At 53.8% G+C, this 27,771-nt stretch overlaps 12 protein-coding genes across 12 annotated transcripts; 6 read left to right on the top strand and 6 right to left on the bottom strand.

The window, feature by feature from the left end:
* Nucleotides 1-168: 168 nt before the first annotated feature.
* AB675_63 (CDP-diacylglycerol--inositol 3-phosphatidyltransferase) lies at nt 169-1,274 on the top strand (the record flags this gene model as incomplete). Its single annotated transcript, XM_018146689.1, has 4 exons — nt 169-331; nt 425-501; nt 555-848; nt 897-1,274. The coding sequence occupies 4 exons, from the start codon at nt 169-171 to the stop codon at nt 1,272-1,274; spliced, it is 912 nt and encodes a 303-aa protein (XP_017994652.1).
* Nucleotides 1,275-1,827: 553 nt separating this feature from the next.
* On the top strand, nt 1,828-2,868 carry AB675_62 (uncharacterized protein; the record flags this gene model as incomplete). Its single annotated transcript, XM_018146581.1, has 1 exon — nt 1,828-2,868. The coding sequence occupies one exon, from the start codon at nt 1,828-1,830 to the stop codon at nt 2,866-2,868; it is 1,041 nt and encodes a 346-aa protein (XP_017994655.1).
* Nucleotides 2,869-3,471: 603 nt separating this feature from the next.
* AB675_61 (uncharacterized protein) lies at nt 3,472-4,069 on the bottom strand (the record flags this gene model as incomplete). Its single annotated transcript, XM_018146474.1, has 2 exons — nt 3,472-3,898; nt 3,957-4,069. The coding sequence occupies 2 exons, from the start codon at nt 4,067-4,069 to the stop codon at nt 3,472-3,474; spliced, it is 540 nt and encodes a 179-aa protein (XP_017994629.1).
* Nucleotides 4,070-4,340: 271 nt separating this feature from the next.
* AB675_60 (uncharacterized protein) lies at nt 4,341-5,634 on the bottom strand (the record flags this gene model as incomplete). The annotated part of the gene is made up of 3 exons (XM_018146365.1): nt 4,341-4,549; nt 4,623-4,954; nt 4,979-5,634. The coding sequence occupies 3 exons, from the start codon at nt 5,632-5,634 to the stop codon at nt 4,341-4,343; spliced, it is 1,197 nt and encodes a 398-aa protein (XP_017994633.1).
* Nucleotides 5,635-6,910: 1,276 nt separating this feature from the next.
* AB675_59 (uncharacterized protein) lies at nt 6,911-7,681 on the top strand (the record flags this gene model as incomplete). The annotated part of the gene is made up of 2 exons (XM_018146257.1): nt 6,911-6,998; nt 7,041-7,681. 2 exons carry the CDS (start codon nt 6,911-6,913, stop codon nt 7,679-7,681), a joined length of 729 nt encoding a protein of 242 aa, XP_017994634.1.
* Nucleotides 7,682-7,814: 133 nt separating this feature from the next.
* Nucleotides 7,815-9,999, bottom strand: AB675_58 (putative quinate permease; the record flags this gene model as incomplete). The annotated part of the gene is made up of 7 exons (XM_018146148.1): nt 7,815-8,055; nt 8,105-8,146; nt 8,236-8,267; nt 8,333-8,649; nt 8,701-8,855; nt 9,016-9,798; nt 9,845-9,999. The coding sequence occupies 7 exons, from the start codon at nt 9,997-9,999 to the stop codon at nt 7,815-7,817; spliced, it is 1,725 nt and encodes a 574-aa protein (XP_017994631.1).
* Nucleotides 10,000-10,763: 764 nt separating this feature from the next.
* On the top strand, nt 10,764-12,229 carry AB675_57 (uncharacterized protein; the record flags this gene model as incomplete). The annotated part of the gene is made up of 2 exons (XM_018146037.1): nt 10,764-11,317; nt 11,404-12,229. 2 exons carry the CDS (start codon nt 10,764-10,766, stop codon nt 12,227-12,229), a joined length of 1,380 nt encoding a protein of 459 aa, XP_017994644.1.
* Nucleotides 12,230-14,505: 2,276 nt separating this feature from the next.
* AB675_56 (uncharacterized protein) lies at nt 14,506-14,932 on the bottom strand (the record flags this gene model as incomplete). The annotated part of the gene is made up of 2 exons (XM_018145935.1): nt 14,506-14,814; nt 14,915-14,932. 2 exons carry the CDS (start codon nt 14,930-14,932, stop codon nt 14,506-14,508), a joined length of 327 nt encoding a protein of 108 aa, XP_017994638.1.
* A 1,046-nt stretch (nt 14,933-15,978) lies between these two features.
* Nucleotides 15,979-18,249, top strand: AB675_55 (Low-affinity potassium transport protein; the record flags this gene model as incomplete). The annotated part of the gene is made up of 1 exon (XM_018145825.1): nt 15,979-18,249. The coding sequence occupies one exon, from the start codon at nt 15,979-15,981 to the stop codon at nt 18,247-18,249; it is 2,271 nt and encodes a 756-aa protein (XP_017994643.1).
* A 1,546-nt stretch (nt 18,250-19,795) lies between these two features.
* On the top strand, nt 19,796-22,489 carry AB675_54 (Potassium transporter 5; the record flags this gene model as incomplete). Its single annotated transcript, XM_018145714.1, has 5 exons — nt 19,796-20,018; nt 20,071-20,489; nt 20,540-21,304; nt 21,352-21,498; nt 21,548-22,489. 5 exons carry the CDS (start codon nt 19,796-19,798, stop codon nt 22,487-22,489), a joined length of 2,496 nt encoding a protein of 831 aa, XP_017994627.1.
* Nucleotides 22,490-22,982: 493 nt separating this feature from the next.
* Nucleotides 22,983-24,099, bottom strand: AB675_53 (Zinc-type alcohol dehydrogenase-like protein; the record flags this gene model as incomplete). The annotated part of the gene is made up of 2 exons (XM_018145608.1): nt 22,983-23,914; nt 23,973-24,099. 2 exons carry the CDS (start codon nt 24,097-24,099, stop codon nt 22,983-22,985), a joined length of 1,059 nt encoding a protein of 352 aa, XP_017994653.1.
* A 1,157-nt stretch (nt 24,100-25,256) lies between these two features.
* Nucleotides 25,257-27,246, bottom strand: AB675_52 (Cocaine esterase; the record flags this gene model as incomplete). The annotated part of the gene is made up of 5 exons (XM_018145503.1): nt 25,257-26,136; nt 26,271-26,376; nt 26,427-26,566; nt 26,624-26,727; nt 26,779-27,246. 5 exons carry the CDS (start codon nt 27,244-27,246, stop codon nt 25,257-25,259), a joined length of 1,698 nt encoding a protein of 565 aa, XP_017994647.1.
* Between the last annotated feature and the right edge of the window lie 525 nt (nt 27,247-27,771).

Below are 27,771 nucleotides of genomic sequence, written 5' to 3'. Positions count from 1 at the left end.
TCTACCAGACCGCAAGCCCGCGCAGGCAGCCCTCGAACCGTCACACACGCGACCACCGGCTCACAGAACCGACATAGAACATCACGCACCATACCTGTTTCCCCGGCACCAATGGTCACAACCCGATCCTCCCTCCCGCCTGGCACCTCTCCCGATCCATCCGCAGCAATGTCTTCCCTAGAAAAGCCAAAAGCCAACGGCAGCGCTACACAATCTCCGCGACAGAGAAGAGGCAGCAGCATGTCACGCATGGCCGCCGCTGCTATGGATAAGATCGATGCCTTTCAAGGCCCGCAGGAGAACATCTTCCTTTTCGCACCCAACATTATCGGTACGTAGTTCACCATCGAAGTGGCCTGATCTTCGACCGGGCGCATTCGACATGTTCTTGTCGAAGACGAGGCTGACCTCTGGTTTCAAACAGGCTACATCCGAGTCCTCCTTGCTTTCGCCAGTCTCAGCTACATGCCAATTCACCCCAGAACATGTAGTCTGCTCTACGTGAGTACTACCACGACGTCGATCCTGGAACCACCCAGACTGACATAGAACAGAGCATATCCTGCCTCCTCGATGCCCTCGATGGCGTAGCTGCCAGGCGATACAACCAATCCACCCAATTCGGCGCCGTTCTCGACATGGTCACTGACCGCTGCACAACCACGTGCCTGCTCGTCTACCTCGCCTCGGCCTTCCCACGCTGGAGCATGGTTTTCCAGGGCTTGATCAGTCTCGATTTTGCTAGCCACTGGATACATATGTACGCTAGCTTGGTGGGCGGAAATGCGAGCCACAAGAAGGTAGATGAGAAGAGGAGTTGGCTGCTACATTTGTACTACACGAACCGCGTATGTCCACACGGATTCGACCTCGGTGTATACTGACATGAGCTACAGAACGTCCTGTTCGCGGTCTGCGCCCTCAACGAGCTCTTTTTCATCGCTCTTTACCTACTGAGCTTCTCCTCACCACTCCTATCGCCAGCACTGCTCGTCAACAACACCTCGAATCCCCTCAGCGCACAGCCTGGCTCTCCAGCCGTGCCGAAGTCACTCTTCCCGAACCCATGGTCAGCAGCAGCGATGGAGCTGGCAAGAGCAAACAAGATCGACAGCACTGTGCCGTGGATCATTGCTGGGGTGAGTGCGCCGGTGTGCCTCTTCAAGCAGGTCCTCAATGTCATACAACTCATCAATGCGAGCAAGAGCCTAGCAGAGGTCGATATCAAAGCGCGGAGGGAGGCTAGGATGACTGAGAGGAAGAAGGCGCGCTAGAATGCACGCACAGCAGGCCGGATCACGGCGGTGAGGTCAGTCTTGTACAACACCAGCGAAGCATCAATACTCTGGGCACATGGTCACCGCGATAGATGGACTACAATCATTGATACGATACCAATACGACTCTTCTGGTTGGCTGTTACGCCTGAAAAGGAGATACGTTGTAGCTCCTGGTCTGACCTTCCAGGACAGCATGCGTCGACATGGCATTCGCCAAACGCGAACCTGACAGTCCTATTCATTCCGAACAGCGCCACGGAGGACTCCATCGTCAACGTCAGCAATGACTATGCGAGTGCAAGCCCATGCGACTCTCTCCCGACACATACAATCTCTCCTGATCTGGCCGCGCGGTGATCTGGCGAGGATCTTCTGGACTCTCCTGCAGGATGCCGGGCGTGTTTGCTGCTGCTTTGATGCCGAGACGGCGATTGCACAACAATGGGCAAGTGGTATGTATTCTCTGCATGTTGCTGACCTGCTCTTGATCACAGGAGTGTCAAGCTCCTGCTGCTCGGCACACAGCAAAGGCTCATCCCCAGAGGTCATGTCTTTCGCACACAGCTCGAACCGCGGCGAACGCCCCACGGGAAGCCACCAACCTCATCAAAACACGAATGCCGATGAGAAACCAACCACATCCATCGAAGCCAGCCAGTCAGGCGGCCCTGCTGTCCACGAGCGTATCACGGCACATGGCCTTCCCGTACTCGACTCCCCCGAGCCTTGGTCCAGAACCTGGCAATCAAGACTCTCGTCGGCGGCGAAGGATGCCGAGGCATTACAAACGGACCAAGAAGCGACGGATGATAAGCTTGAAGAACTCGACCTCCGACAGCCCTCCTCGGAAGGTGGTGCTGCAGACCATCATAAAGGAAAGGACATCGAGGAAGTCGAGGCTGGGAACCCGAATGCCTCTGTCACATGGAAGCCGACCTCCGTCATTCACGGCAACGACAATCTTGCGCATCTCCTATCCGACGGCCTGGAGCACTCCATCCACCAAATTGCCACGGCGAATGAAGCGCCGCACCCGCCGACTCCTGCCGAGAGAGCGCAGCGGCGAGCCTCGCGACCTTCGAGCGTCCTCGATAACCTCCCCAACCTGGCTTCCGAACTCAGCGACTTCCTCGCAGAATGCAAAGCCGCTTTGCCGCAAATCTTTCCATACAACTACCCTCTCCTGTCCGTCCACTTCCGGTCCATCGAGAATTTCCTCGATCTGGGCCCCGAAATCATCGATGGAATTTGCTGCAGCTGTGAGTTCATGAGCCAAGATCGGCAGCCAGAGCTGCTCGCAGCGTGGGATGCAGTGTACCGTCCTCTTGTCGCAGCCATGGAGAGGGATATCGGTAGAAACCTGCGCGGATTTGATCATGTCTTTGGCTACTTCTCGACCTCGCCGTCCTCGCCGATGTACGACGGGACGATGGACGTGAAATGGATGGAGGACAGACCAAAGCGTCTGTTGACGTTCGCGAGGCAGATGTTGCGTTATGTGCAGATTCTCGACGAGGCGAAGGCGGCGGTGCTGGAGGTGTACCCGGAGTGGCATGATGCGGTCGAGAACTTCACCGAAGATGACTGAGCGGAGGGTATGTGGGTGAGAGCTGGAAGGATGAAAGCGAGGCATTCACGGGCGAGTCAGTTGTCGGTCAAAGTGGCGACATTGAGGCGATTGGGTGCAAGACGCAATGAGTCGACGAAGGAGAGAAGAAGTCGGCACCGTCCTTGTTGTCAATGTGGCCATCTCGTGGCGGACAGGTAAGCTGTTGGAATAGACTGCCTTGTCCGCTCTTGCGCTATCGCGGACGGTCTTGCATCATCCCTTGTGCTACCAGGAGTCCTCCCTGGTGGTCCGATCCAGCCAACCGTAGCTGAATGATCTGGTCGTTCCGTGTCCACCTCGCAATTCAAGAGGATCCTCCTTGCTGGATCTTCTGATGATGCCGTCCTCTCGCCAATGATACGTCGTCTTCTTCCGGCTTGCCATAATCAGCTTCTGGCCAAATGGAATGTGGCCAGCAGATATTTTCGTGGCTGGGCAAGTCCGTGTCGTTGGACGCGTCGCACTGTGGTGACATCTTCGTGAGCCTGTAGCAAGCCATGTCAGCCACACCCCTTTCCAATGACCGTATGGGAGCGTAGTCTTACAATTGAGTGTTTGGCCTCGGTACTTGTGGGGGCGTCTCTAGATCTGCATCAATGACATCGACCACGTCATCCGCGCTGACGTTGAAACGTCCTTCGAGGAGTATGCTGAGGTCGGCTGAGGAGGCGCACCCTGAGAGGTCGCAGACCGTATCTCGGTTGTGATCGGAGCTGGCTCTGTGGCGTTTGGAGGGGCGTTGGTGCCTGCTGACGTTGTTGTGGGCGAACTAGTTGATGTTGAAGAATGACCAGGCTTGTCGAGGACGGGCGATGTCGCAGTTGGAGGAACAGGACAAGCCGTAGACGCAGCGTCTGCGAGCTGAAAGCGCGCGGAGCGAGGCAAAGGCGGAATCGGACCCTCGACGAACGGCGGGTTACCGAGATAATGGGTGCGCATGTTACCATCCGGGCCGCAGTAAAAGCCCACTGTCGGAATCAAGAAGCCATTAATCATCTGGAACCAGGGACTATCCTAGAGTCAGCATTGAGCTCGAACTCGCGTTTGGGGAGGCTTCGGCGGTGTACATACGGGGGTTCGTCGTCAACGATCTCTTCGAGTGAAGCACGGGGACGGCGTCGTCGGGATGGCGCACAACACCTTGGGCCTTCAACCTCGCACAGCCATAGTGCTTTGCCATGCTGTTGTGCCGTAGTCGAGAACTGTGCTGACCACGGAGCGCTCTGCAGATATTACAACAGAAGTCGAGAACGTGAGGCTTCAAAATCGAATATGCGGAATTAAGATTCTTTGCTCCGGATTGTGGTTGGTGACTGAAGGTAAGTGAGGCATCAACGACATCAGGCGTTGACTGAGGCAATCATTTGCTGAATGTCCTTGGTTTTTAACTCGGTGGTGATGGAGAAGGCGACACGTGACCTTTATGTACAAGCTATTCATGTTGCAGATGTTCATACCAGCTCCGGGACGGCTCTAATCCTCGCGTCTTGTCGAAGCTCTGGAATGATTCTCCGCTGCGCACTGCCGATCGAGGGGTTCGGCAAGTCGTCCTCACCTCCTATAAGGATGATCGCTGAGCTGACACAAGCCCAGAGTTCACTCTTGTTGTGATGGCAGGCGAAGCGGCGGGTGTATTTCGACGGCTCGCTCTCTTCGAACGCTGGGTCAAACAGCATCAGCCACCGCAACGCCCAGCTCGCTGTCACCTTGTCCAAAATAAAGCAGCCAGCTACCCTTGAACTGTACGAGACCTTCACAAAATACCACGTTGCCGACCTGACCTTCCTGTTCGTTTCCCTCGGAGACTTCCAGCAATGGCTTCTCCAGGCGGGCGAGGGGACCTCCAGCGAGATTGTCGTAGTCGACAAGCATTTGGCCGACCGAATACTGATTATTCTTGTACTTGCCACCTCCTGTCGTTGCTGCATTGTAGATGAAAAGCCATTTGCCGTCCTTGGTTTTGATCGGTGAAAGACCTGCCTCGAGCAGTCGATTCTCCCACGAATGAATGCCGTGAGCAAAGTGGTCGCCATATGACTTCGTCTCCCACTTGATCAAATCGTCACTTTGAGCTCAATAGATTGCTGACTCTCCCCAGAGCATGTTGAACTTGCCGTCCCTGTCCTTCTCCGGAAAGATCGCCCCGGCTTTGGTCCAGTCGTTGCGGATGCCCAGTCTGCCGTCTATACCAATCTCTACCTCGGCCCACGTCGGAAACATCGGCTCGTACTTCTTCCAGTCCACCAAATTCGTAGAAGTGCACATGCACAGCCTAACCCTTCCCATGCCATAGGACGAGTATGTCATGTAGACCGTTCCTTCATAGCGCATGACCCGTGGATCTTCGCAGCCACCGCCTTCTTCCCACGGCTCAGTAGCCGTCAAGATCGGGCGGTCCAGGCGCGTGAAGGAGATCCCATCGTCGGACCATGCAAGACCGATGCTGGAAAGGCCTTCGTGGTTCTGTGCGCGGTAGAACAGGAAGACTTTCGCGTCGAGGACGATGGCAGCGGCGTTGAAGAGGTGGGCGGCCTCCCAAGCGTTGTCGGGGTTTGGCTTGAGGATAGGATTGGCTGCATGTTTCTTGAAGGGGCCGATCGGGAAGGTGGGAGGGATGTAATTGGCGTCGCCTTCGATGGATTCGGCGGTGATGGTGGGCGGCTCAGAGACGTATGCGATGTGTGTATCGGTCTTCGGCCGGTCGTCTGGGCGTGAATCTGTCGAGCTGTGGGTCACGCGAGTCATCTTGCTGGAGGCACGAGGGTTCGGGCTGCTCTGCCGTTGTTGAGACGAGTCAATTCATGCAATCACGTAGCCGCGAGCTCGACGATACAGTTCGTGCTGAAGCTGCGGCAACTGCTTCAGCCAGCACTGCCTACTTGGCTTGCGACTTCCATCAGAGGACTTTGAGACTTGAAGGCAGCTACAGACGTGCAGGACGACGCAGTAAGCTGCGTCGTACCTGCATTTCCAAGGCTCGTGCCAGCGCTTGCGGGGAAGTGGAAACCGCGATGAACTACAGCCACGGTGATGCAGCTGGGCCTTGTGCGCTGTCTTGGCTGTTCATGGGGGCCCAGAGCGCTCCTCTTCCGGCTCCATGACGACCATCACCTTCGATTTAGCCTACAACCATCCAAGTTACGCGGATGATGCATGGGCCCTAACAGCTCATGCGTAACGCAGAAGCTCAACGACGTGTTCGTACCGGCTGTCTCGCTTGTCGCAAGAGGAGGCGGAAATGTAAGGTCTGCTCGGTCGGCGTGTCTCCGCTGACCAGAGTAGGTGACGAACTGAAGCCAGATGCAACAACTGCGTGAAACGAGGCGCGCTATGTCAGTATCCTGGCTTTGCAAATGTGTCGGTGCATGAGTTCGCGCCGCGGGACAATAATCACGCAGGGCACAGGTACGACACGAATGGGGATAGGTCGCCGACCACTACTTCGCTGTCAGGCGGCAGCTACCACAGCTCCAGCGGAGCGCCAACGGCATCCATCGCCAGGTACAGACCACCTCCGCCCCAGCGAGCACAGACGTTACCAGTCGCACTACATCAGATCGACTCATCACGAACTTCGGCCCAGCTCCATGGTCACAGCGAGTCGAGTGTCGTGGATGGTCTGAGATCCGTCGCCACTCGGCAGGGCGCCAAAACTGCGTTGGCAGACGTCGCCGTTGTGTCGCCCCAGCATACGTCACCAACATCTAGTTCCAGGGCTGACGAGATCGATCTCATCTGCCACTTCCGGTACGAAGTCGCTCCGTGGCTGGATGCCTTCACCTGCGACGATTTCTTCGGCGTGAAGCTCTTCGGTACAGCCCGCAAGTATCGATCCGTGATGGCTGCTGTGCTTGCTGTTAGCTCTCGACATTGTGCCAGCAACTTGAGTGAAAGTGATGTGCAATGCCGTCACTACCAAGCAGAAGCCGAAAGTCTAGCACACTACGATCCCGACCATGTGCAAAGCATCGTACGCCATCTCATGCTGTTGTACACAGTTCTCTGCTGTACAAACGCAGTAATGGTGCAAGGCGCACTCCAGCAATTTCTTGAGTCGAGTATGACCGGCCAAACCGAAGAGCCGTTCTGGCGTCTCTTTTTCAGGCTGGGTAAGTACCGACGTTGTTGCGTGCGTTTGCTAATGAGGTTAGACCTTGCTGTCGCTACTGTTCTTGGTTGCTCGCCTTTGGTCGGCTCCCGCCACTGGGACCGCGTGAGCGGGTTTTCGCCCGCAGCAGGAGAAGGAGAGATCTCCACGCCTCTTCAGCTGCTGGCAAGCGCTTTTTCCTTATCGAATGCAGCTCTGGAGACCGCCCAGCCCGCAGGCGCCTTATGGGCTGAAGTATGGACTGCATTGCAGCTATGGCATCGGCGGCGTGCAGAGCACATGCTACCAATCGTCAGCTGCGGCACCGTTGAGGCCGGCCAGATTGATCTCAGCTCGGCGTCACTGCCGATCGAGCTTTATTCCAGCGCGCAAGCCCTTCTCTCGAACGCAACATATCACTTCGCATCACTCATTCTACTGTCCTCGCGACCACGGCTTGTCAAGCCTCCACCATCCGGCTCTCGACAGGCACTCTCAGTGAGCTGGCACATGCAGTCCATCGTGGGCATGGCTACGCAGAACGCGTTCGAGACGTCGCAGTGGGACCCGATCTTGATTGCAGCTCTAATATACGTCTCTCCGCGTTTGACGCATCACTCCCAAAGAGAAGTGCTGCAAAGCTGTCTCACAAGAGCAGAGAAGGCTACCGGATTGTACGCGTTGACGGCCGAAGGCAGGACTTGAGATAGAACAACCACCGAGTCTTTCGATGCTCATTACTATTACCACGAAGACATATCTATCTCCGCCGATCCCCATCAGTGGCCTCCTGGCTTCGGCTCGTCCGATACTTTGGACGTGCTGAAGCAATTACGACTCATACCTTCGACTCGTGCTGCACACTTGCGAAAGAGCCCTCGCCACTCTTCTCATCAGCGGCCCTGTTGCCGTCGAGGAACGCAAGCAATCCAACGTCTCTCTGGGCTTCTCGCAGCAGCAAAGCGTCTTGCTCACCAGTGTTGGATCCAAAAACTCTGTCCATCTCTTCCAATGTCTTGTTCTTGGTCTCAGGGAGGAAGTACCAGACCCATAGAATGCCAACAGCAAGGAATACGGCGCTGCGAATCATGTCAGCCTTGTCTCGTGAGATGGATATATGGCGCTTACAAGAAGATGTAAGTCCCCCATTGCCAATGTTTCAGCATTGGTCTATCACCTGTTAGTATGAACATGTATCGGGAAGAACCAGAACCGGGAGATTGATATCTCGCCCGATCCAGGTTCATATGCATACGTACGGGACGAAGAACGCAATGGCGAAGTTGTTGATCTGAATGGCGGTATGTTAGCGTCCGTCGCAGGACTGGGGAGGGTTTTATTGAATGAACGACATACCCAGTTGCTGAAAGCTCCGAAGGAGGCACCCTTTGCACGAATGGACAGCGGGAAGATCTCGGAGACTAGCGTCCATGAGACTGGTCCCCAAGTGGCTCCGAAGCCAGCGATGTAAACCCAGATTAAAGCAACGGCAGTCCAGCCAGCCGCAACATGTGCAGGCCAGTCATGGTGAAAGCACGCGACAATCACGCCAACGATGACCATCGAGACGCACATCACGATAGATCCGACTATCAGCATGGGCTTGCGGCCAACCTTGTCGATGATCAGCATGGCGGGGACAGTCGAAACGATGAAAACGACGCCAGTGACACCTGCGATCTGTCAGTCAATGCTAGCATGGAGGACTTTGCAAGGTTACTCACCAGTTGCAAGCAGGGCGATCGTTCCCTCTGTCAACCCGAGACTCTTGAATACATTGGAGGCATAGTAAATGATCGCATCGATGCCCGACCACTGCTGGAAGAACATAATCAGCCAGACGGTGATACAGCGCTTCGTGTTGTCCCAGGTTCGGAAGCTGCAAATCTGATTAGCCTTGTCCCGGGAAGAGGGCGTGTGCTCGAAAGCAGAACTGTAAGGTCAAGGAGAGCAACTACCGGCCCGAGACATATACTCGGGCAGTCTTAAGAGCAATGCTCATTTTCGGGGACAATCTTGACCATGGGGGAGCAACTTACCAATTGGCGTATTGGCCAACTTGTTCCATGAATTGGCTCTGCTTTTGCTTCTCGGCAAGCCTTGGGTATGCACGAGCGAAAGCGCGTCGCTCAAACTCCGCTTCAGCAAGGATCTCGAGGTACTCAAACTCGACGAGGTCGTGGTTCTCTGGCAACTTTCGTAGCCAAGCAAGGGTCCGCCGGGCCTCCTCAGTCCTGCCCTTCTTCACGAGCCATCGCGGAGAGAATGGCATCCAATAGATGCCGATCGCAAGACAAATGGCGGGAATGCCTTGAATAATTGAAGGAAGACGCCACGCTAGGTTCGACTGTCCATCGCCGGTCCCGCCAATATAGTTACTGCCGTATCCGCACCAGAATGACAACATGATTCCCAAGATCGTGGCGAACTGGTAGAAAGAGACGAGGAAGCCACGGATCTCAGGAGCAGCGAGTTCAGCGTTGTAGAGCGGTCCAACACCACTGAACAGGCCGACACCGAGGCCAGTAAAGAATCTTCCAGCGTACAGCAGCGATGAGGCGCCGGCATGGGCTCCGACATAGAGGTAAGATCCCAAGATGACCCAGAGGCAAGCCATGAGCATGGTGTACTTCCGGGAGAAAATTTCGCCGAGGAACCCAGCCGAGAGTGATCCGACAATGCCTCCAAGCTGGAGCACTGAAGTAAGCCAACCTGTTGCGGCGGACGACGCGACGACTGAAGGAAAGTTGGAGACGAATCGATGCATCACCAAAGATTGGCCCAGGACACCTTGCTGGTAACCGTACTCGAAGCCGCCGAGTCTGAAATGTTAGCCATGAAGGCCTCCTTGACGATGGCGCAACTCACGAAGCAAAAAAAGCGATGAATACAATCTTCGGATTGGCAGCGATCTGGCTGAACACACCCTTCTGCTGCTTGCCGGTCATGAATTGTTGCCGGGCCTCGACGCCCATGTCGGCGCGAGCCTGATCGGCCTCAGCGCGTGATGTAGTCCGCTCCATGGTGCTTATTGGCAGATTGCTGGGAACCTTCGTTTCTGAGAGGAGGTAGGAAGGGATCGTCCTCGAGAGAGGTAAAGCAGGCGCTTTATATCCTCCGCGTGCAACCCCAGAAAGTCCAGGTCGGGGTCGTCGGCGGAGCCATGGGAAACATTATTGACCCTGGGAATTTGCCTTTACAGACCTAGAAGGGCACCAGCTTTGGCTCACGTGGCGGTCTGAAAGCAAAAACCATGAAGTGCGCTCAGGCGCGTAGCCTACAGTTCTATCTCTGGTCTAGCCTGGGCCGAATCGAGCAAAGTAGCCTATGGACTAGTCCAAAAACTAGGATTACTCATTGAATCATACCTTTCCGAAGCGCCGGTTGGCCACAAGAGTACGCGTTCGCGTGCCGGACAAGCGCTTCATACGTCTCTGCGCACCGGACAACCGTTGTGGTTGTGCGCATTATCGATTCAGGAAAGTCACAAATATCATGAGCCAGCCGCTTCAGTCTTTCCCATCGTAGAAAGCTTGACGTGGTGATAAGACTCGGCAAGCAACATGCAGCTGCCAGTGCCAAAACAGTAGACTTCAGGCCTATCCCCGCCTACAGAAATTTCTTAGGTCCACCCCACTCGGACCACTCGCCACTGGGGCAGATCATGCACTTCGGAGCAAGAAATCCGTTGTTTCTTTCACGCTTCGTCTTTCTCGTCCATGTAGCCTACGTCTCCTCGCCTTGCATGGAATGACAATCGCGGGGAGCAACGCTACGATGCCTCAATATGGCAAGCACGGAATTGTCGCCGTACGCACCTGTCACTTCACCGGCAACGGTCTCCAGCACGGGGGACGGATACTCGGCAAACATCCGCTATATCGAACTTCAGAAAGAGCTTCGATTTGTCCTATCAGCAGGCGTGACCAGTCTCGCACCCTCTCGAGCTGGATCACCGCTTGCGGAGCGAACAGAGGAATTTGTTCGCGATGAGCAACCGAATCACACAACAGAAGCACGTGCAGCAGGGAGAGGCTTGTTGTCAGCGACGACGCTCCCGAGAACGATCTCGAAGTTGAGCACAATCAAGTACTTGAAGAACTGGTTCACCGAATGCGCCCCGGAGCTCGACAAATTCGACGATACGCAGCAGTTTGGTGTCAATATACCTATTCTAGCTTCGAAGTCTCCTGCCTTGTTATATGCAGTCCTTGCCTTCAGCGCTCGCCAGACCGAGAGGAGATCTACTCAGAAGAGCCATGATAGCCTTGAGCTCTACCAAGAATCGATTCGACTGCTTGGCCCTAGCTGCAATCGCGCGATCCCAATGTTCTTGCCACGGTCTGCATCCTGGCATGTCTGGAACTCATGTCAGGCTCGCCACGTGATTGGAAGAGACATTTGGAGGGATGTGCTAGTCTCTTCAGTCTCTTCAACGTCACAGGCTTCTCCGGCGGCCTTTTGCAGGCTGTATTCTGGTGTTATGCTCGTATGGAGCTGTGCGGACTGATCATATCGAACTTCATCGAAGCCACCGTACTACCACTTGAGCAATGGGCGCCCTCTTTACCGGCGGAGTCCTCGCCAACGCTTTCGCATAGAGAGCAATACCATACCTTCGCCAAAGATCTCTTCCGCAAGCATAACAGCCCTGATATGCACGCCAACTTCGCGGTGTATCTCTGTACACAAGCATGCGATTTGATGCGCCGTCAGATCTTCCGAGTCGAGCTTGGTGAGGTCGACACTGACGACCAACGGCCTTTCGCTACGCAGTGGCAGAGCCTCTGGACTGACCTGCGCGAGTGGCTGGAAACCCGTCCTTTGGAGCTGCTTCCAATTCAATCTCCCGATTCGGAGGATGCGTCATCGCTGTTTCCGCGCATTCTGTTCACACACTGGGCAGCAATATCAAGCAATCAGCTCTACCATACCGCCTGTCTGATCCTGCTCGACACTGAGACCCTTGGGCGGCCGCCGCTGGCCATACAGGAGCAGCAGTACTCGCTGATATGGCATGCTAAGCAGATCTGTGGGATATCGATGACGAATCCGCATCTGGGAAACCTGGTCAATGCGATCCAGCCGCTCTATCTCGCAGGCCGGCATCTGAGCCACTTGGAAGAGCACCTGGCAGTGGCGAGGCTGCTCAAGAAGATCGACCGAAGCACAGGTTGGGGTGCTCTGTGGAGATTACGAGACCTCGAGGCCGCTTGGGGCTACGACGCAGGAGAGATCTTGCTCAAGGTTTGATCGACTTGTACGCATGCTCTGGAACGATTCAGGTCATCGACTCCATCATCTGACGAACGGGCAAGGACTCGCCTGGTATGACTCACGGTTTCTCATCTCTGCCCTTCCGGTCTGCATTCACGGCAACACGGATCAGCGCAGCATTGGAGCTGTCAAGACTGCGTAAGGATGTGACCAGTCCGACCGACATGATCACCAAAATTCAGGACTGTACGCGCCATCCGCTTTCTCTCCCTGCATGAAGTGGAATACTTCTGGGATGGGCCCGGGCGATGGCGGTGTGTTTTCGATCCACCACATTATGCGACTTTCGCTGAGAGTGCCTAACAAAAGCAACGATCTCGGCGGAGGGCAACGTTTCCAAGCTACGTTTTAGAAGGAGCACTAGTCATCTGCCCTTCGTCGTGCATGGTCTTGGCGTCTTTATTTCGGCTCTGTCGCTTGCTTACCCGCTGGCCTTAGCATCTAGGGCCTGCAGGCGCATTAGAAGAGGAACCGGTGGAGCGGACGAAGAGTCCCGAAGATTTGAAGTTTAGAAGAGTGTTGTTGGAATGAAAGATTTGTTACCCGAGATCTAATCTAATTTTAATGGCCACCTCGCAGCCATATTTCCCTTCCTGCCACGGACAGTCTTTACTGAGTGCACAAGCATATGGAAGGACGCTTCAGTCTCCGCATGGGACGTCAGTGGCCGCCTCAAGGTCGTGCACTATGGTCAACGACTTGAACTATCTCATCATAGCTGTGAGCCTGGACTGGCAATCGTTCGATGATACCCATCACACCGCGCCAGAACTGATTGTCAACACGCGCGCCGATCAAACGCCCTTGTGGCGGGTTGGACCTGCTTGCCATCACCAACAGTTGTCTCTCCGCGAAGCTGCTTGCCGCAGGCTTTGAGGTGAAGGTGGCCATGTGCTCCATGTCCTTGAGCTGGCATCGTCCTTCGACGCCGGGAATCATTCCCTCTGGCACAGTCAAAGGCATAACAACTCGCACTGAGAAGACTGCACCTCCAGCTTCTCCAGAGAGAGCTCCCCACGGCCTCTGGGTTCTTTTCCCTGATGATATCGAACTTGGCGACATTGCCATTGACAAGGGGTGCGTTGAAGAAGACGAGGGTTCTTGAGCGGAATCCTGGCATCGCGACAAGTTCCTCCAAGGTATCTATTCCTACGTCGCTGTCCAGACGCTTCATCTCACGAGTCATTTCGAGCAGGACGTCCCAAAACATCGTGTACGGCCCGAAGAGGAGGACATCGTTGATGCTGCGACAGGTCACCTTCAAAAAGTATAGGGTGTCTGGTTCCTGATTGTTCACGCTCTCTGACGTTGGAGCAGCCGCACTGGAGTCCCTCGTCGCCTGCATAGCGGACATGTCGAGGCGGAAAGTTGTTCTGATGCGGTTTGGGACCGACTTTCCCTCTCGGAGGGCGGGACATTCGGTCTTATGCTGTGGCCAATCCGCCTTTTGGCAGTCCTGCGAGCAGTAATTTCGAACTCGGCATTTACCGCATCGCTTCAATGGTGGATCGGAACCTGCGGGTGAATGGTTGCATCGAAAGCAGTGGGTCGTGCAAGCCATGGCCGGGGTCGCCATGGCAGGTAAAGTGGTTCTCTCCATTTTCGTGGTTTGCATCACCGCGGGTGTGGGATATACAGGAGAAACAACAGGAAGAGGTGGACGTACTTTTTGCAGGAACTCGACAGGTTCGGATGGTGGCAAGACTCATATATGTGCTCCAAGGCAGCAGCCGCGAGCAAGGACTTCCAATCGCACATCATTTAGGGCGATTCCCACTGCAACTGCAGGAGGTCTCGCTACGCGAGGCTTTCGCGACAGCGCTAAGCCAAGTCGGAACAGTACAACCAGCCCAGATCATAATGCAATGGTAGTCGACAAACGAATCGGCCGATGTGCATTGATAAGTGTGCAGCTATCTGCGCGTAGTGATCCGCGAGCAGTGTTTTGCTTGTAAGTATGATGGGCTCGCGAGCGATGCAGGAGAGAACGGGAGAGGCGTACATCCGCAATAGCGCATTGTTGTCGCCTGGGTCACCGTACCAGGACATTGTACTGCGATTTGATGCAGGCCGACGGTTTCACAAGTGTCCTGGGACGTCGAAGCATCCACCTTGGATGTCGGGAGTTACGATTTCCTTTGTTACTGCCAGCTCGTACTTCATTGACTGGGTAAGCTAATCGAGTTTATAGCAGTCACATCCTCGACTTCAACTTTCATCGTGTGGACCCTGCATAGCTGGACATTTATATTCTATCGACCTGCCACGAACTTGACTTGCTCCTCTCCCACAAACATGACACTCTCGCTTCGTTTGAGGAAGCTCTCCTCGTCTGGAATAACATCCTTGAGATAGACCGGATCCGTGAAGATCGCCCCGAAGTCTTCCAGCTTCTCTACCCAAAATTCCGCAGCGCCACTGAATTCAGGCTCGACATTCAGAGCGTGGGCGCCCGTACGAAGTGCAGTGGTGAGTGGCGCAGAGATGTGGTACTGGGAGTACTTCAGCAGCAGTTGACGTGCAGATGGAGTGCTGAGAAAGATCTGGGGATGAGAGTTGGACTGGGATCGTCAGTATTGGTGGAAGATCACGAGGCGGCGGACCTGCCCAGTAGTCATGAAATTTCTCATCAGAGAGGCTATCCAGCTTCTTCACGAGTACGGTGATGCGGACAGGCATGGTTGTTGCGTCTGACTGGTGGGTGTCTGGTCACTTGTGAATTTTGTAGTCGATGGGCGAGAGTGATGGCACATCGCGAGCAAGGACTGACCTCTATGTAGTTGGTAGGTCATGGATCACTCTGGCAGCGGCGTCAGAATTGCTCCGTCTGCGGGTCTCTGAGCTGAGCTGATATCCATCCTCCTACCTCGATTGCGACGTGACGGCAATGCAGTGACTCGCCGCCAGATCATGATGTGCTGGCGCTAGGTAATCACGGAGTCAGCGTAGTTCGAGCTGCGGCGGACGTCGAGACCTTGCTACACGTAACTGCCTCATGGGACGGCGAATCAACGCCGTCACCAGAGCTGTCGGCTTGCGTGGGATCGACCCTTCGCTTGCGTCTACAACGAAGATCGGGCATCGCTGTGTGAAAACAAGTGGAAAGAAATCAAGCGTTGCGGCCTGAAAGAAACAGATTTACGCCCTCGGCATTGGATATTGGCGGTGATAAGGCGGCTGGGCGGATACGGCGCTTCATTTTCGGCCGTATGGCTTTCGAATTCATCGCTCGAGCCTGCGACCGCTGGCAACAAGGCGATATCTTCACATTTCTGTACACTCTACGATGTATTTCTTGGATGTGTACGCTTGTGATTGGTTGTGGTATAGTCTCATTGGATCGCGGCGATGAGACGGCGCAACATTTGGTCGGTCGTCGCGGTTTTCGGGCGGCGTCAACCACATATTGAATCCACCGCTATTGTGCGTTCACTGCAGATAAGACGACAGTATTAATGCAGGTTGATCAATGACCGCAATCACTTGGAGTGGCCTCAGTTTAGAGCTGGCAGTAAGCTCCCGGCACTTATAGGTAGATTGGAAGCTTGACTCCGGCTGGATCCTTCCTCCGGGGTCCAAGTTGGCAGGCGCTCAGCACGGACGCGCCAAGAGATCCTAGCGCGTCAACATGTCGTAACTACCTCCATCCGGTCTTGACTTCCCATCAGGTGTTGCGCTTCGATGTGAACGGCGCCAACGATTGCGCTTCGAGCGCCGCGGTCGACATGGCGGTCGAAAAGAAAGACAAACCTTCACAACGAAACCTCGGCCTCAAAATCCTGAAGAGCGTGGCCGACTTCTTCAACAACAAGATCCAGCCGCATCTGGAGCCTATCTCATTCATCAGCCTGCATTACATCTACTTTTGCGGGACATGTATGCTGGCCGCCATCATCTTCTGGGCGTCTTCTACTCCTTCTCAGAGCGTCAGATTCATCGACAGTTTCTTCCTTGTTGTGTCCGCAATGACAGAAGCCGGCCTCAACACTGTCAATCTGTCCCAGCTCAACACATGGCAACAGGTCATGCTGTTCTTGCTCATTATCATGGGCTCTTCGATATTTGTTTCGATTGCCATCCTGCATATCCGCAAGACCGCCATGGAGAAACGACTTGAAGAGCTCGCTGATCGTAAGCGACGCCGCCTGGGAATTCGAACACTCACGTTTTCTCTTTCAAAGAGGAGAGTCACTGATTACGGTCGAAAAGAGGATGCGGTGGCCTCTGGCGTCGTTCAAGGCAGTCGGATCAAGGACCCTATTCCTGACGAGGAGTATCAGCCAACGTTTGCGAGCCGTGTCCGTTCCGAATCTACGAGCAATATGGTACGCCCAGAAGCCCCGCCGATCAGCGCTGGTGATCCTGAGAACGGTCAAACGGAATCCGGACACATCACTTTCGGAGAAGATCCTCGTCCCGTGCGAGAGCAGACTGGCCGTTCCCAGCTTCAACGCCGCAGGAGCTTTCTTTCCAACGTTAACCGTGGAGTCGCGGCACATTCGGCAGCGAACCATCCACGCTATGCGCAGCCAATTCTACACGTGGATGAGAAAGGATCAGGTCAAGAACATCGACAACGCGCTGGTTCGCTTGCAAAGCTCCACAACTATCTTGATTCTGTGTATGGACTTCTTGGTCGAAACAGCCGATTCTACCATCTGAGCGAAAAGGAAAGACGAGCACTTGGCGGGATCGAGTATGATGCTATCTGTGTCCTTTCGTGGCTCGTTCCTATCTACTTTGTTGTCTTCCAACTCTGTGGAGCTATTGGTGTCGGCGCATGGCTGCAGATCAATCGACCAGACACCGCCTACCAGAACGGTCTGAATCCATTCTGGACGGGCGCCTTCTTTGCGGTCAGCGCTTTCAACAACTCCGGTATGGCTCTTCTCGATGCAAACGCTACCGCATTGCAGACTAGCTACTATTGTCTGCTGACTTTGAGTCTGCTGATTCTTGCGGGCAACACATGCTTTCCACCGTTCCTCAGGCTCATCCTGTGGACCATGAAGAAAGCCATTCCCAAGACCAGTTCGCCGCGGCTTCAGAAGTGGAAGACGGTACTTACTTTCATCCTCGATCACCCCAGGCGTGTTTATACCAATCTGTTTCCGGCAAAGCATACCTGGTGGTTGGTGTTCTCACTAGTTCTCTTGAACGGAATAGACTGGATCGCCTTCGAGGTCCTCAGCATTGGCAACCCGGTTGTCGAATCCATTGAACCAAAATACCGAGTCCTTGATGGCCTCTTTCAAGCGTTCGCCGTTCGCGCTGGAGGATTCTATGTGGTTCCTATCTCCGGCCTTTATCCAGGTCTTCAAGTGCTGTACGTCCTGATGATGTACGTTTCCGCCTTTCCGGTGACTATCACCATCCGCAATACCAACGTATATGAAGAGCGCTCCCTTGGTATCTTTGCCGACGATCAGCCGCAAGAATCGATTGCGGCGCCAGCTGCTCAAGGTGGAGCGAATGAATTGTTACGGGGACTGAAGCGAACATTGACTGGGGATGGCGGGCTCAGAAAGGCTCCAACAGCGAAGTCGGCTAGCGATTGGTCAAACCAAGACTTCCTGCGCATGCAGCTACGTGGACAACTTGGGCATGACATCTGGTGGATCTCACTCGCCGTCTTTCTCATCGCCATTATCGAAACGGGCCAGTTCAACCGAGACCCCGTTGTCTTCTCAGTCTTCAACATCATCTTCGAAGTCGTCTCAGCGTATGGTTGCGTCGGCATTTCTACTGGAGTACCATGGAACGCGTACTCATTCTGCGGCGCATGGCATACGGGAAGCAAGTTGATATTGTGTGCTGTCATGTTGAGAGGCCGGCACAGAGGGTTGCCTGTGGCGATTGACAGGGCTATACTACTGCCGAGTACAACGCTCGATTGGGCGGAAGAGGAAGATGCGCATCGAAAGGGCAAGTCGAGGTCGGCAAGCCGAATGCGAAATGGGAATGACGTCTCGAACGATGTCAATCAAGTTGTATAGACGGACGTCGAGGACGGATGGGCTTGGGGAGTGCTCTGTGGATGTGGCTAGTGTCATCCTAGTTGTGTTCTACTGCTTTACGGCAGCAATGCGGCCAGATTTCCATATCGTGTCATCGGATATTCAGCATCATACAATCAGTATAGAGACCTCCATAGATTAGATCTTACACAGTTCACAATTGGTCTTCATGTTGGACCAGACACGCTACGTCTGGACAATTCGCTCTTTCCAGCACGGGCCAGTCGCAAAGGACTCCTTAATGGCCAATGTCACAATTATCTTGGCAGACATCCTTTCCTCCGTCTTGCCGCCGATGATGCGCGATTTTCGAGATGCTCATGCAGCCACTTGACTCGGTTCCGCTGACTCTAGTGAGGTGACAGCATGCTCAATCTCAGAATGATCGACTGTGAGGCAATGTATTAGCGAAAGGTTCCTCACGGCCGACCCGATTTTGTGCTACAGCATCTACGCTTGGGAAGAGAAATCTGGGCGAGCCTGTGAAGACTTTGGCAAGGCTGTCCAAGGCTGCGAATCACGTGGTGAAGACGCGTAGATAGATCTGAGTCGCCAAGACTGGCACAGCTCGAGGGAGATGACACCTTCTGAACTTCGCTTGTCACGCATGATTCACCCCGTCAAGGATCACGCCATTTGATGTTCGAAAACCAAGATGGGTTCGAGGCGCAGTGCTCTTGCATTATCGGATGGCATTAGGTTGCAGTATACCTTGATTCTCGCTCCTGGTTGAGGAGAGGTCCATCTGATCCGTGGACCGCGCCGCACGCGCGATGCCAAGCTCCGTCCTGCCGCCAGCCAGCAGCACATGCGTTTCTGAAGTAGCCAACGGCGACAACTTCTCGTAATACAGGAAGAAGATGTGACAATTCGAGCAGGATTGGGCTGCTGCGCCTTCCTTGGGGTACTCCACGGCTATTCAGGCCCGACCGAATCTCGGAGTCTGCAAAATCCCTATATCGCAGCGAAGCACAGACCGCCTGGTACCTGCCATCGCCCAAAGTCTATCAGCCGACCCAATAACAGAAATCACTCGTATGGTCAAGCACCTAGAAGGTTCAGTGCCGATATCTTGACTCGACTGCACGCATGATCCTTGTCTGTCCTGGCCAAAAAGGTACACGTCTGCAACTGACAACTTCAACGTTCAGGTCTAGCGTTCTGCAACCGAATCAAACGTCAGGGAGGTCGCCAATCGCGAACGCAGAGATAGTGGTTTCAATTACACTTATCATCGTCCCTTCCACATGATGGTTGTGGGGCGTGGCATTGATCCATACCACAGACCCACCCGGATCATCGCAGGGCATGCTCAAACAGGGCTCAGAGCCCATGCAATCCACTCTTGAAGAATAAAGAAGGATGCCATCCACTTGAGGCGTCTGTCAGGGAATCCAAAAACTGTATCCTCGGCTCGGACGTTTTATAGACCACTGCCCACCGCACCTGGAGAATAGTGCTCGAACATTGCCTCTGTTCGCTGCCGCTGTTTCGACTGGACAGAGTCCCGCCCTCGACTTCCGCTATGTCTACGATCAAACTCGACATACCGCCGTCTGAAGCGCGTAAAGGTTCGATCGTCGCATCTGAGCAAGAACCCAAGGAATCCAGCAAGGACGAGCATTACAGCAAGAGTGCTCGTGTTGTTGGTGAGGACGGCATCTGCAACATTCGATCTCGTACACAAGTGCGGAGCAGAGATGTCGAGGACGAGGGGAACGTCTGCTTCGAGGAAGATTTCAAGAAACGTCAGGTGCGATGCTCAGTCTCGTGTCCATCAGTAATTAACGACGGTCTAAGGTGTTCTCGGGCAAGCTGCTGATGTGGCTGGCGTATCAGTCCATCGGAGTGATGTGAGTACCCCAGCAGACTTGCATCGGGGAATGAGCGATGACATGAGCATTGGCGCGAGCAAGCACACAAAGTCCTCCCGAGACATGACTGCCAACTCCCCTGCAATCTTTCATCTCATGATCACTTCCGGAGACAAAGCTAACCAAGATGGCAGATATGGGGATATCGGCACTAGTCCGCTTTATGTCTACTCTTCAACATTTGCTGGGGCCGCTCCTTCGAGACAAGATCTCATTGGGGTCTTGTCGCTTATCCTCTGGAGCTTATTCATGATGGTCACCGTCAAATACGCCTTCATCATCCTTCGTGCGGACAATGACGGTGAGGGAGGCACTTTCAGCACCTATTCATTGCTATCCAGATATGTATGCAGCGGCTTCAACAGGCGAAAGTCGTGGACTGATGTGGCAACCAGATCAATATCACGGATCGTGCTCCCCATGAATCATTTCTTGTGCAGATGAAGAGACACCGCTCAGGCGACTTGAAGCCCAGCGGTCGACAAATTCGGAGAACAATCGAGCAGAGCCCATTCGTGAAGACCGCCTTGAAGGTTATGGGCGTACTCGCAGTCACTATGGTCATCGCGGACGGTCTGCTTACTCCTGCTCAATCAGTGCTTGGAGCTGTACAGGGGATTCAAGTCGTCGATCCTGACATCTCCAAGAGCACAATCATTGGCGTCACTGATGCTATCTTGATTGCACTCTTTCTGGTCCAACCACTTGGCATCACCAAGATCACAGTCTTTTTCTCGCCCATTGTTATCATCTGGCTTGGATTCAACGCTGTCTTTGGCATTTATAACCTCGTCCACTACGATGCTGGGGTCTTCAAAGCATTCAATCCCGCCGAAGGGTTCATGTTCCTCGTGCGAAATGGCGAGTCTGGTTGGCGACAATTAGGCGGTGTTCTCTTGTGCTTTACTGGACTCGAAGCTCTCTTCGCTGATCTGGGCGCCTTTTCCAGGAAAGCAGTCCAAATCAGTTGGCTGTTCTATACCTTCCCTTGCTTGATGCTCGCTTACGTCGGTCAAGCGGCATATATTAGTGTTCATCCGGAAGCAGCAGCCAATCCATTCTTTGAGGCGGCACCTCCTGGCACGATTTACCCTGCGTTGGTTATCGCTATACTCGCTGCCATTGTTGCATCGCAAGCAATCATCACGGCGACCTTTCAGGTATGACGAATCTTGCAGGCTCTGTGACCTCGGCTGACTGGCCACAGCTACTCAATCAAGTCATGAAGTTGTCATATATGCCGCAGATAAAGGTGATTCATACGTCAACAGTCTTCCATGGCCAAATTTATGTGCCTACTGCCAACTGGTTATTGATGATAGGCACGGTCTTGGTGGCGTCGATCTACAATAACGTTAGTCAAGCTTGTTATCTACTGCAAGCATCTACTGACACGTCGGTAGACCACATCGCTGGGCAATGCGTATGGCGTCTGCGTTATGTTTGTCACGATGTTTGACACAATCATGGTTGGGCTAGTCGCTATCGTGGCGTGGCAACTGCGGCCAGTCTACATTGCCTTCCCATTTCTTGTCATCATATGCTTGGATGGCACCTACCTCTCCTCGGTCCTTACCAAAGTCCCTGATGGCGCTTGGTTCACGCTGGCTTTGGCAGCCCTTCTCGCCTTGTGTCTGCTCCTGTGGCGGTTTGGCAAGGAACAACAATGGGCTGTGGAAGCCGAAGACAGGGTGCCAACATCGCACTTTTTCAAATCCCTGGACAACGGCGACCTCCAATTCACCGAGCAGTACGGCTCGAGCTCGATAACCACAACGCCAGGCGTGGCCTTGTTCTTCGACAAAGTTGGCAGCAAGACTCCAATCGTGTTCAGCCAATTTGTTCTCAAGTTGGCGGCGGTACCACGGATCAAGATCATGCTGCATCTGCGACCAGTCCAGGAGCCATCCGTGACAGACAAGCGGTTCCATGTCACCAGACTCGCAATTGAGAACTGCTACAGAGTCGTGGTCCGGTATGGCTACAACGATGAAATAATCACTTCTAACCTCGCTGCTGTTGTATGCGATCAGGTCGCTAACTACCTCGCATACAACGAGAAACACACGGCCGCGACGGCTGCATTGAGCAAGTCGGGTGTCCGAAGCGGCGATGACGTCTCTGAAGTTGACGACGAGTTGGTGAGATTGCGGAAAGATTTCGACCGAAATGTTTTGTACATTATGGGCAAAGAGCAGATGAAGCTGAAGGCCAAGTCGGGCTATTTTCGGAGCGTCGTTCTGTGGATATTCCTTTGGGTGAGAGAGAATACCCGGACGAAGATGGCGAACTTGAAGCTTCCAATCGAGAAAATGGTCGAGGTTGGGTTCTTGAAGGAGATATAGCGCTTGGTTCACAGAACAGATGGAAGGTTATTGAGTGTCGTCTCGCTGCGTCTTGCTAGATGCTACGTCAGGGTGCTCAGTGTTAGTGCTCGGATCAGGGTATGCTAGAAGGGATCAGGGTATGCAGTTGCTTCTCCCAAGCTGTTTGGCTAACCACTGGGCGTTCTTCTCGTTGCAACGTATCTGAGTCCATTTCTTACAGCGCCCTCCCTTGCCAGGAATTTCACGAAAGAACTTTCCCACTGATTGACGCCCAAGTGAGAATCGTTTCAAGACCATCCACGTGGTCAGAGAGACATCCTCAGACCTTCAGCGCCCTCGCTGGTCAGGAAGTTTGATCGACCGGACAACGCCCGATACACGCCAGGACAGCCTGTCTCCCTATCGCAGCTACTTGGCAGATTGGTCGACTCAAAGACAATATCGAACTTGACAAGGCATTTGACGAAAGAGCAAGTCTCCAGAGCGAATGTTCTAGTCTGCGTCTATCGTCTCATATCAAGACGACAGTCTGCGCTCCAGCTCTGCTGAAGTCTCTGTACTGGTCCAATGCGTTGTTGATACCGCTGACATCGTCTAGTCCATGCACCACCTGGAAGTCGGCCGGCAGAAGCTTCTCAGTCCTCAAGTACTCTGGTACCTTCGCCCAGAATTGAGCCGCATTGGGCGCCAAACTGGCATTCGTCAGGTCGTGGACGAAAGCAAACTTGCAAAGAGGGAGGGATGCCCCCAATTGCTCCTCCTCGTCGCCCTCGAATGGCAGCAGGGTCTTCAGCGTCGATGGTTTGTCCTTTGGCAGGAGTCCGATGACCAAGTCCACATCCAGTGGTGCGCACGAGTACACCTGTGTGGCATTTTCCGGACCTGTGATTGCGTGGATCTGCTTCACCATTTCGGCCGAGGAGCTGTGCCGGTCGATGAAATGAGTCGCGCCCATGGCTTGCAACTTAGCACTGTTGGAAGTGCCCGCAATGACGATGATCTTGCCGACGCCGGCGAGACTGGCCAGCTGAACAGCAAGTTGACCCACATTAGTTCCTCCACCCACAATGACAACGCTAGCGGTGGCGCAATCGAAGTCTTTCCTCGGCAGGTACGGGGCCGGCATGTCGAAACCAGTCTTGGTGAAGAGGACTGCGGCAGAGGTAACGAGGTTGATGGGAAGGGACGCTACTGCCGCATCGGAGAACCCTTCCGGGATGTGGGCGATTGCATCGGCATTCAGGATGGCGTATTCTTGGAGTCCAGCTTGATCGGATGATGCGGCAACATTGCCAGAGATGCCGAAGATTCGTTCGCCAACCTTGAAGCCCACCCCAGGGCCGACTTCATCAATCACGCCGGCCACGTTGTTGCCGAGAACAGCTGGAAGCCTGTCCTCGACGAGAAGTCCCCAGTCGCGGCCATAGGTGTCGTGAGGTAGGACTGCAGATGTTAGCGAACGTGGACGTGTGACGTCCTGGTCGACGCCCTACGGACATACTCATCGTCGCGGTCACTTTCACCAACACCTGTCCCTCTCCTGGAGTGGGAATGTCTCGAGTCCCAAGCTCTACAGGCTTGCCGATCTCGGTCACGAGGACCGCCTTTTGTTGCTTTGCGGTGACCATCTTCGTACTTCGGGGGTTGGTTGATGCGGTCTTCGGATGGAGGAGTTGGGAGGCGATTTTCTGCTTGCTCGATGCCGTGGGTATTCTAGAACGTAGGACAACACGTTGACGTTGATGCCAGGCCCCTGTAAACCTAGGACCTCTGCAAGTGTATAAGTAGTCGAAGCTACGTCCGCTGCCCTCTGCCATGGTGAGAAAGGTCCTGGATAGTTATGTTCGTTCCTTTGTAAGCCAGTCAGGGCATTGATATCACTCGTTACGTGTATACATGCATAAAATAATTGAAGAGCGTCCGCCTCACTCAGCGCCATCTGCCAAGAACGGTCGTACGATTCGCAAGTGAATTGAGTTCGGGATGCTGTGTCGGATCATCGTTTCGTACGTAAGGCAGGCCAGACGAACTCAATGCAAAGCAGGCATCGAAGGCCGCCTGATTACTGAGCGCGATTCATTGACGCTTCCTACCAGAACATAGCTTGAACCAACAGAGCCTTCATCACATCACAGTGGATCAAGTCGGAGCTGAACAACGCGTCGCAAGGAATCAGTGTCAATGCACGCACGTGCTATCATGTATTGTGCCACAGAGTTGATCATGGGAGGCGCGTTTTGTGTCGCAGCTACTCAAGGAGAGAAATGTCGATACATGGAAAGTGTCCTGATGTTCCCTTTGTCGCTGACATTTCTGCTCACAGTCGTGGCCGGCGAAATGAAACTTGACTTGGCGATTCGACTTGTCAAGAAGTTTAATCCGCCCTCATGCTTTGTCATCGCGTTCTGTCGACGTCACGGGTCGAGAGTCCTAGTTTCATATGCCATGCATCGGGTCGTCTTGTTCATGCCGGCTCCCTTTCACTGCTTCGCCGCCATTTTGCTGCTACCTGCTACGTCTCGACAGTCATTGGTGCCGCAATGAAGATGTCGGAGTACGTCAATGCTGGAGAATCGCTACATCATCGCCCAGCGGCTGTTGTCTGCGAGAAGTCCTTCCATTCCGCAGCCGATGAATTCCTCGGTGACGGACAGGCTTCACGGCTCTCTTACTCCGATCGAACGCCCTTGAGCCTCGGCTTCCCTTCAGAAGCATCGTTGTGGTATCTTATCATTGGTCTCGCACATGCAACTCTTCCGCATACATCTCCCACCAACCCTCAGCATCATGTGAGAAAAGGCAATAATACATGTGATGCATGACTTCCACCTGTGTGAATCGTATGCTCTCCAGTGTTGAGAGTTGTAAGTTGCTTGTGAATCCCGACAAACTCGTGCAAAGGATGGTCGTGGCCTTTGACTTCGAAGCGAAGGGACTCCCCTGCCTCAAACGCGATTCCACTCGGCCATATCGCGATCTGCAGTTCGACAACCTGCCCCGGAGGGACCTTCTCCTCCTTGGTGTAGGGATACCACAGCTCCGTGGGTGTCTGGCTTCGTCGCTGCGCTTCGGACAAGTCGGGATCCTGATCTAGCGCGCGTTTCGACGCGCGCAGTCGTCCACTTGGACCGTTGTGTTTGTACAGGTTCATGTCATCGATATCTTCTTCTCTTGTGCCGTGTGGTTGATTTTTCAGAGGAATGTTGAGCGAGATCAAGGGCCGGCCCTCCATATCAAGCTTCCGGATGATGACAAAAACGTCCATGTCATCAGACGCCTTTGTCGACATGTAAAGTGTGGCTTTCGAAGGACCGACAAGCTCAGTATATTTGTCAAACTTGTAGGTGAAATGCGCTCCATCGTCCTCCCAGTCATCTGAAGCATAGGATACTGTCGCGTCCTGCATCGGAACTTCAGGAACCAATGACCCAGCTTTGGAATCAAGATAAAGCGTACGATACGTGGTCCGAGATGGCGGATAGTTGTCTTCAACGCGATGGGCGATTGCTGGGCGATTGAAACGCAACAATGACACTCGAACTTTAGGCGTAAACTCCCATCCGTTATCCTTGCCAGCTAAGTAGTGGTCCATGAATCGTTGAAGGTCGTCATTGCTTTCAGGTTGATATAAATCATGCCACTCTTGGGTCGGATGAATCCGTAGCCTATACGCAGTCAGTTTCTATACAGTATCCCAGACCACATCAATCCTGACCATTTGTCCTTTGAGTTAGAATATTTCCAACCTCGATATGAACCCTCTGTGTGAAGTCCTGTTGAGTAGCTCAACAGAACGTACATGGGGATCTCGATATTTTTGATTTTTGGCGTTTTGTCAGCCCAATATTGGTTATAATGGGGATGCTTCTCGATCATGGTAGCAAAGTCTTCCCGTAGGTTGTTACCTCTTTTTGTGAGTAAGCTAAGACAGGCAGGAGTCATGTCGTCAACTTACCCTGCATCGACCCTGAAAGAGCTCGCCAGAATGCTGTATTCGGAATCCCTCCACGACAGAGCGATTGGCGATAGAAGTCACCGACTCCCTCCCAGGGTGCAATAGCCTTCAAATGAGGTGGCCTCTCAGCGGCAATGAACCTGGAGCCTGTTACCACGATGTTCGCTCAATGACCTTGTTCGAGGCGATGACCATACCACTGCATTGTGCCGAGGTGAGAGTTTCCTACGAGTCCAATGTTACCATTGCTCCATGACTGTTGTGCAGCCCACTCGATGGTGTCGTAGCCGTCCTGAGCCTCCTGTAATTGATGTCAGTCTGGCTGGAGAGTCCGGATCAGCTACCAACGGACCTGCGAGCCATAGTGATAGACATCTCCTTCCGAGTTGAAAGTGCCTCGTGCATCTGGCTGAACCATTACGTATCCTCGAGCACACCAATCAGCAGGATCAGGGCCTTCGAATTTTTCCAGTCCGCTCGTATGGCTCATAGGAACACCAACATAGAGGTAATCTTTGGTCTGGAAGAACCCCGTGCCGGATTTGCCGTATGGGCTCCAGGGAATCAGGGTGGGGAGCTTTTCATTCTCTCGATTTGCTGGTCTCAAAACATCGACATAGAGCGTGATTCCGTCCCGCATCTTTACAGGAACATCTCTGGTCCAGATGATGGACTCTCGCAACGGGAGGCGTCCCTCCCTACGCCAGCCCTTCGGCAGCACCACTCGTTTGTTTGGCTCGAAGTCGACCCAAAGATTTTCGAATCGGCGACGCGAAGGCAGAAACTCAACATCAAAGCCAGCAATCTTCTTGGTCTCCATGTTCTCAACCTATTCGTATTCGCAGGCTTTGTCAGTGTTCAGAAGAGACGCAGAAGACAGTCGCGAGGTCTTTAGTAGCCAGAGATAAGTTGAGAAAGGTAGATAATGCATGAACCGCGCAAAGCACGAGCTCGGCATGGGGGAAATATTCTGCACGCCTAGTGCCCGCGCGACCGCGACTCCGACGAACATCACCCATTACGCGGGCTGCCCCAGGGCGCTCGGAACACTGCCTGAAAGCAACCATTCTCTTTGAAATGTCACCACGCGCACACCCTTTAGAAACAGCTCTAAATCGAAGCTAGTCTCAAGTGGGCTCAAGTGTGGGGAAAACCGCCACGGAGCTTAATTCTACCCCGGACCCGACAGATTTGTCGGTTGCAGGGACCCGCGGAACGACGTCTCCATGTGCAGTCTGCAACGACCTTGCTACTACGCAGCAGGTACCGCATCAGTAGCCGAGGTCTCGTGCGGAACTGCTGACCCATCTAGCGGCAATGGGCAAATGATCCATCGGTTGATGGC

This window comes from Cyphellophora attinorum, assembly GCF_001299255.1.
Source record: "Cyphellophora attinorum strain CBS 131958 chromosome Unknown Contig53, whole genome shotgun sequence".
Lineage (NCBI taxonomy): Eukaryota > Fungi > Ascomycota > Eurotiomycetes > Chaetothyriales > Cyphellophoraceae > Cyphellophora > Cyphellophora attinorum.
The sequence above is the reverse complement of the archived record's forward strand: the minus strand, read 5'-3'. Positions and strand labels throughout refer to the sequence as shown.